Raw genomic sequence first — 8324 nt, 5'->3', positions numbered from 1 at the left:
CTTTTTATTACTTTCTTACCTACAGGTGTCTAAACTCTGATTATGCTCTTCCAAGTATCAAAACCAGCTTTCTAAATTTAGTGTCAAGGTACAAATTAGGAAGTTGATTTCCCTCATCTCTTCATATAGAAGAGACAGACAGACTCCTCCAGAGAGTAATTTTGATCATAAGAACTCCTACTTAATTACCATCCCAATATAGCTATAAAGAAAATACAAAAGACTTTTGCTTTGCAATTTTTTATTACGATAGTACATAGAAAAGTGATCACAAAAGGGGATAAAAATATTTGAACTTTTTGAAGAAAACCAAAAAAGGTAAGTCAGACAAAAATTACCTAATAACTGTGTAGAAAGTTTCCTTTCCCATCCTTAAACACACCCTATAAAATAGCTTCCTAAAGCAGTAAGAATAAATACTGGATGCAATTACAGCTTCAATATTTATATTTAATTTTTTTCAGCCAACCCAAAGTACTAAATGCTTCTGTCTTCCAGGTGGTGAAGTGCATATTCCTCAGTATAGGGACAAATCCAGCTAGATAAGGGAAAGAATGAAAGAAAAAATAACACAAATAACACAGCTACTTAGTCTTCAGTGAAGTATGCTTCCAGTCCTTCCAGCTCTGTATCAGCTTTTTCATTTGAGGAGGTGGGAGTAGAACTTGAATTTATGCTTTCCTGACTATTATTTTTCTGTTGAAAGTTTCCCGAGTTATTGAATTCCTTCTTCAGTTCTCTGCCACCATTTAGCAGCTTCTGACTCTCTGTAAAGTACTGATTAGGATGGTTCAAAGAAAACCCAATGTCATCAATCTGCACATAAAAGGAAAGGAACACCAAGTTATTACATGTATTTCAAAAAATAATTCATATTCAATAACAGATTAATTAACAATTTAGTAAGTTCCAATTTAGTTGAAGAAAAAGGCATCAGTTTGTAAATAATGCCTCAGTAAATGTTAGCATGACACAAATCTAGTTTCATCAGAAATTTTCTTCCTTCATTGTAGAAATAAAATAACTTTGGCACATTTGAACATTATTTCACACTGTCGTTACTACAGTTAAGGAAAATAATACCCCAAAGCATCTAAAAACACATAAGTAAAATGGCATCATTTTAGAGATGTAGGACTACAGAGCCTACACTTTAAAATAGACTTTCCCCACCCAAAAGAGGGAGTGAGAGAAGTCTAGAGTACAAATGAAAGTGGAAAATACTGCTAGAAATTGTAGCAACTGCACAGTATAAATCTAGATCTTAAGTATCAGTGTGAAACTGCAAATGGAAAAGAGCAGCTTAATGTCCTTCCCAGGTTTGTCCAGAAGGCATAAATGCACTATTTACAAGGGAATAGGCTAAGACAGAATGCCCACAGACCAAGCTTATCTTTCTCCATCAGTGCCACAATCAGCATCCTGACTCCAGACACACAACCTGCACCACAGAACACTTCAGTGGAAAAGAATACAGAAAACTAGCATAAGGTGCAGCAGATCTGTATTAATACTTTCTACTTAGCAGGTGCATTCTTTCAGCTCTGGAATTATTTGATTAATCAATATTCAATTAATACTCATCAAATATTTCAAATCAACAAAGCTTTCAGCTTTAAAAGGAAGCTATTCTGACGTACTCACCACAAACCAGAGTAATAACATTTTTATTTCTTTTGGGATGCTCAGAAGTTGGAAATGCTTAATTTAAAAGGTACTTTAACCTCCTATTCATGCAACCTGTACCTTTCATCTGCCTGTCAGTCTGTGTGAATTCTAGGAACATTTTTTAAAAAATACTGGTTTTAAAATACATTGGAAGATTTACCAAATTTGGGGTGCAACACCATGGAACACTAAGAGCCAGACACCTGTAAATTTCTCCTCCCACTATACTCCTTTATTCCCCAGAAGGGCATAATAAGCAACTTTGCACACACACAGAGTCTCTTGAGGACATACTGTGGCTAATTTAATATGCCAAACCCCATCAATTTAAATTTCAGCTGCTTGTGAATAATCATAAAGCAGAGGATCAGTGTGTGTTCTAAATGGAACTCTGATTAAATGAATTACCACTGCCTAGCTTAGCTCCATTAGAAAATGGTGACATGGATAAAAAAAATCTAATTCAGACATGAATTAGAAACTGTAGTCAGTGACCTTGCTTGAAAAATCTTAAAAGTAAGTAACAGTCCTAGCACTCTAATTTGGTACTCAAAGGCATAATGACAGAAATCCCCAAAAAACCTAACCCAAAGTCATCACTGAATTTGATTTTAGTCTTATCTGGATGAATTTCATCCTGCCAGCTTTCATCCATGCTCCAGTTTTCATTACATAGGAACTAAAATACCTTACATTAAAAAGGCTTAAAAAGAAGTGATATAGTGAAAAACTGGCTTCCCTTTTAGAAGCTCTTAATGAACTATGGTTTTATTAACCTTAAAATCTCAGTTCTCCTCAGAGCAATTTAAGAGTCACTTTTTAACTCCTAATTTTATTCTACCCTCTTCTCTCCCCAGCAGTTTGGAATAAGCTGTAGAAGCAGCTCATGGTAAGACTGGAGCCTACAACCATGTTTTCAGAGGTGATTGATGGTATTTGTGAGTTTTAATTTGTGGGTTTTAAAAAGTTGTTTACAGGTTGTTAGTTAAAATTGTTGTATGATTCCATGTACCATTTTTTCCTTTGTAAACTTGAATGCTACTTAAATAAAACTCTATCAGATGAAGCTAAGACACTCTTAATTAAAAGAATTCCACCCATTCAAACCATCAACTTTTTGTGATGAGAAGGCCTTAAAAGAGAAACAGGAAGATTTTTTCCATTATCTTCATTTGTTATATAATGATATAGAAAGAATTATGTTCTCTGTAATTTTCAACAGGTTTACTAAGCATTTCCCTGAATAAGAATATTCTGCTCTGGCTGGAGATTCACAAGAAATTTGAATATGAACATGGAAATCTTTTTTTACATTAGACTACTCATACACTTTATACAAGTTTTACAATGTTTTTAAGTAATATAGATCAAAGCACATTAATTTTAAAAGCCTCACCATTAACTTAGTTATAAGTTAGCTGAGACTTACTACAAGAAATAGACAAAGTAGATTTCTCTAACAGCTTTGTCAATTCAGTGGTAAATCTATCTGGAATCCACCACATCCAAAGCAAAATTTATTTTCTGTTCAGTCAATACTTTTAACTTTTAACATGCAAAAGCTTTAAAACTTTAAGCTTTTAACCAAGCAAAAAGACCTGCCACTTCAGACACAACTATATTATCCATCCAAATAGGTGTTACTAACACAAGACTTTTTTTTGGATTCAGCACATTTTGCACACATTGGCTCTCATACAAACTCTAGTTTAGTATTCCTGATATGGCAAATATTGTTTTGAAAATCCTGAAATAATAATTTTGAAGCTGTAACATCTTTGGGTTTTAACCAAGAACTTTTAAAATGACAGCTGATAGTGCTACAGCTGATATCAGAGAAAAAAACACAGGTGGAGTAATCCTGTTGCTACAGCTTTCCTTCCTCACCCTTATAGAAGAGTTAACAAATTGCTGACATGTATCTTAGCTCCTGCCAGGTCCATGCACTGGACCACACAAATGATGTCTGCTTTTGCTCTGTGGTTGTGAAAAAGTGAAACCAAAGTTCAGGAGAGGTGTAGCATTGAAGTTAATAAGCCCAGGTTACACAGAATATACAGAGCATCAGCTTTTTGTTATCCCATGCAATTTGACCAGGTAGCACTGAAAGTGCAAGGACGCAACCTCCATCACCCACCCCCCAAAAATGTATCTAAACATTCTCACTCTAGTCCAGCTGCATGTATTAGCACAGTCTTAGTGCCAAGCACTAGACTAATGAAGCTGATCCTGTGAACTTAACAGAAATAAAATCTTTAACAAGTCTCTGTTACAAAGTCATTCATAGTCAATCTTGCCCACATACACTCCATAACTTTTAAGAATTGCAGGCAACACCAACAGCTCTTCTCCATACATATCAAACACTTCCATGGCAAAAATTTTACATAAATTAACTTAAAATTCTCCATGTGAGCAAGTCCATTACTTCCATAAAAATTTTACTTAAGATTGTTCCCCTGCTCAAAGAATCAATCCAAGTTATGCAAATTGATTCTTCTGAAATTTCCTTCACTGAAAAACTCTGATAGTGATATACAGGAAAGCAAAGGTTTGATTGCAAGTAAAGGTCACCAGCTTCAGAGACATGTCTTTACCTCTCCATAGAAAAAAAGTTAAATTAATAAAGCATATAGTTGTAGAATAGAAAAATCAGTCCAAGCAGGCTGGTAATAAGTTGAGCAGCTAAATTCTGCAAAAAAATTGCATTGTAAGCATGAGCCATTCAAACTACAGTGTCTGTGAATTCAGCTCTCTCTCACTGAAATAATATCAAAAGCAAGGCAGAAAAATGATTGTGAGTGCAAGCAGCGAAGACAGATATTTATATTACCACAAAATTGATAAAAAATAATGCTTTTCTGGAATTTCCTACAGAAGGATGGAAAGACAGCTTTCCTAAAATGCACAGTACTGATTTATCTTTTGATGAATGTTGACCTTGGGGTCTACAGTTATTTTGAGAAAATATTATTCCTACTGACATGAGCTTACACAGAGCAAGCGTTACCTAAATTTAAAATTGTACATTATTTTGAATTTCCTTCCAGGTTATTAGAATGGTTCTCACATTTTCTAAGACCGTTAAACAAAGTACTCATCTCAAAACACAGCTGACAAAACAACACTGGACACAGGCTCAGGGTACACATTTGTTATACATTCATAGATATGACTGCTGGAAATATGTGAAGGCAAACAGTTTCACTTCAATCAATTGTGAAAACCAGTAAGAAAAAAGAAAGTCAGTTGTAAATGTTTCCAGGTGGGTCATCTAATCCTCATCCATATCCTCAGCAAGGCTGTTCCACAGTCTGCTGTTTGAAAGGGATGTTTCCATTATTTCGTTTGTGAAGAAAACAAAGGTATAAGAACAGCTGTGCTTCACTGGGTTGTTTTTTTTTATGACAAGGAATCTTGAACCAGTGCAAAAGCTGGTTCTTTGAATCAAGAAATCACACAGGAGATGGAGTGTGCCCATTTGTTATCTTGAAAAATTTTGAGAAAATTTAAGATAACTTTGCTTATAATTAAGCAAATGGGAAAGTTATCTGAATGCTGCTCATCTTGATGTAGAGAAATAATCACACATGACTAAAATGTGAAAAAGTACTAAATAAAAATTAACAAAAAAACCCATGCAAGTGCTGGGAGATTAAATTATGAGGTTTTATCTAAACACATCAAACTTGCTCAGTGTATTAAAGCCTACAATTTTAATTGAAATCAGGATGTTGAAAAAACTAAATTATTTGAAATAGATTAGATTCAACAATATTGACCTTTTTGTGAAGACAGCATAATACTTTACTACCTCCTGTAACGTTGAGGATATTAATACCATCAACATATAAATGCAGAAAATTGCAAAAGAATATTTGAAATTATTGAAAAGAAAACTAGGAAGGCAAAACAGCTAATGATGAATGGGCAAACTGAAAACAGCCTCTGGGCTTCATTCATGATTTCCAAGGCCTTCCTCAAGACAAAGTGGGGGACAACAGCAGAACAAAGAACAGTAGCTACTCACATCATGTGTCAACTCGAAGAACTTCTGACAGGCCAGTTGGCAATGCATGCCCTTCACCAGCTCCAGCACCTACACAGAGGGAGAGGAACACCACAGAGTCACAAGCAGCACACACACAACTGACTGATACTGTCAACAACAAGGTATTCCACCACAGCCTTGAACAACAGCTCATGGGCATCTGCAGCACACCTTGCAGACACCTGTGAATCCTGCTAACAACTGAGAACATTCTAAAACACCTTGGCTGGGTTAAAAACAGGATAAAACCACAGGAAGGTACGCCCAGCCCTTAAAATGTAATTTCAATACTCCTAACTTCAAGAAGTTGAATCTATATTTTGGTAATATAATTGTGACAGTTATTGTCAAACTATCATATTGCAACATCTCTTCCATAATTGCAGACATAAATCTAGCAATTCAAGTGGTTGAAGCATGAAGCAATCAAGGACATGATTTGTATTTTTATTTTCCACATTACCAGTTCATGCAGATGCACAGTAAAATACTACTGTGCTCCCATCAAGAAAATTTAATGCAAATCCTTTAGACAAGTATCTGTGAGAAGGGAATGCTTTTACCTTCAATCAGATTTGTCCTTTTGGAAATGAAGCTATTTCTAGTCAAGCTCAGCAGAATATGTGAGTGAATAGGCTGTTTTGAACACGTATTAGGAAAATCATGCCATCTTTTGTAAATACAATTTGCTTTCCAATTCTACTTCAGGTAATCTCTTCTGTGCTGCATGAAGTCCCATTCTTATCACCAGAATGCAATGCTGGTTGAAATATTTTAAAGTTTCATTACCTCCTTCCTCCTTTATATAATCAACATGTATGCTCACTCTGCTTATCAAACAGAGAAAATTGCTGGAATTAAGAGATAGCCTCAGTGGAAGGAAAAATAGTTTTCAAGAAATGTTAATTTCAAGCCATTTCCCAAGGTTGACCTTTGTGTCAAACACAGCAATACACAGCTTAAATCCCTGCTGTACTCATTATCGGATGCTGCCTTGTATTTATTGACAGATATATAAATAAATTACATTTGCTGAATGGATAAAAACAGCCACACACTGCCAGGAAAGTACTTAGCCCCATTATTTCTCTGTAATAGCCCAACTGATTACACTTCTGTCCCTCTTGCCACCTCCTGTTAAACCTTCTGTAAAACAGCAAGGCCAAGGCCAGCTAAGCAATGAAATCTGAAATCTGCCACTATGTGTGTACATACATATATTTCCATTTTATTTCTCCTCTCTCCTTGAAATTGATTGAAAAAATTAGTAGTTAAGGATTGAAAAAACTCATCTATTCTAAACACTTCAATTTCATATTACCTTACATTTATTTGTTTGTTCCTTACAATATAATCTATGCCATACAAAAGAAGCATCTCTATTTTAAAGAAAATGCTAACCATGTTATATGCATATACTTTCTTAAGAAGTATTTTTCACCTAATATGGAGTAATTATCAGAAGACCTATTTGTCTGTTGGTTAGTTAAAAGAAACATTCACAACATTCTGTAGCACTCACACCTATCCAACCTGAATTTTCCAGCTGAAATAAGTCAGCTAATTAAATCTCGTTCATAAATACTTATGGTTTTCTCAAAATTCTTCTTTATTTAATCAAGATTACATTTAATAAAACAATACAAATAAGTAGTTTTCTAAATTTATGTGTAAATACATTTCAAATGTCAGACCTTAAGTGAGCAAACAAACTCAGGTATGGACAAATTCTTAGTAAAAACCCTAGGAGATTAAAAAAGTTGGTATGTATGCCAGTTTCAACTGTCCACATCATCATGAGGGGACCAGGCTCAACTTCTGCATATATGAAAGGGAGGGAGAATAAGGGGCACATTTAACATACTTAAGAAGAATAGCTTTAGTAGATTAACTTGCTTTATCAGGGAAGAAGTTGCTAAGAGAAAACAAAAAAAGGTTAAACACTGCAACAGAATGGAGCCCAGCTAAAAAGGAGTCCTGTGTGAGAGAAACTAACAATTCTCTATTAAAATAAAACAGATTTAACATCCCTAATAAATATTACCTTTTCTACTACATTTGTGTCCATAATGAAAGCAAGCTTGCAGCTGTTTTTTCCTAGTATTTCTCAGAAAAAGACCACCACTCAAAGCTTAATTCACAGCAGCAATATTTTGTCTCTACAAACATTAAGCCATTTACACTGCATTGCTTTATTTTGTAAGTAAAGGTACATACTCAAGGACTTTTCCTGTTAGTCCTTATGTGCCTTTTTTCTTCACTACCATCTGCAACTTGCTTTTCTGATATTGCTATACTGATTGCTAATGAGGCTGAGATGATGTTTGGCAGATGTATGCAGCCACCTGCCTTTATAGATCCTCAGAACTCAAAGTAAAGTTGTTGCATAGCAGGATAGTTTGGGCTCTATAATTATCCACTATTATTTTCAGCTTACTCAAAGTGACTTTGGGTTTGTTTGTTTTTTTTTCATATTGTGGAAACAACTTACCATGAAAATCTTTCTACTGTAGATTTAGAGATGTATGATTAATTTCTAACTTTCCCTGGAAAGTTTCTTTAGCTGCAAGGGAAATATTTTTATGGACAGCAATAACCTAAAATT

The 8324-nt window shown here is 34.7% G+C and overlaps 1 protein-coding gene across 1 annotated transcript in view; it reads right to left on the bottom strand.

The window, feature by feature from the left end:
* Positions 1-224: 224 nt before the first annotated feature.
* The window catches only part of PRIM2 (DNA primase subunit 2), an 86577-nt gene continuing 78477 nt past the window's right edge, over positions 225-8324 (bottom strand). The window contains exons 12-13 of the mRNA XM_079298683.1: positions 5699-5767; positions 225-816 (exon numbers count right to left, since the gene is read on the bottom strand). Of these exons, the coding sequence (XP_079154809.1) occupies positions 589-816; positions 5699-5767 (297 nt within the window). The 3' untranslated portion in view covers positions 225-588. The remainder of the gene's footprint in view (positions 817-5698; positions 5768-8324) is intronic.

Source organism: Erithacus rubecula, assembly GCF_903797595.1.
Source record: "Erithacus rubecula genome assembly, chromosome: 2".
NCBI lineage: Eukaryota > Metazoa > Chordata > Aves > Passeriformes > Muscicapidae > Erithacus > Erithacus rubecula.
This window is presented reverse-complemented; position numbering and strand designations above follow the sequence as displayed.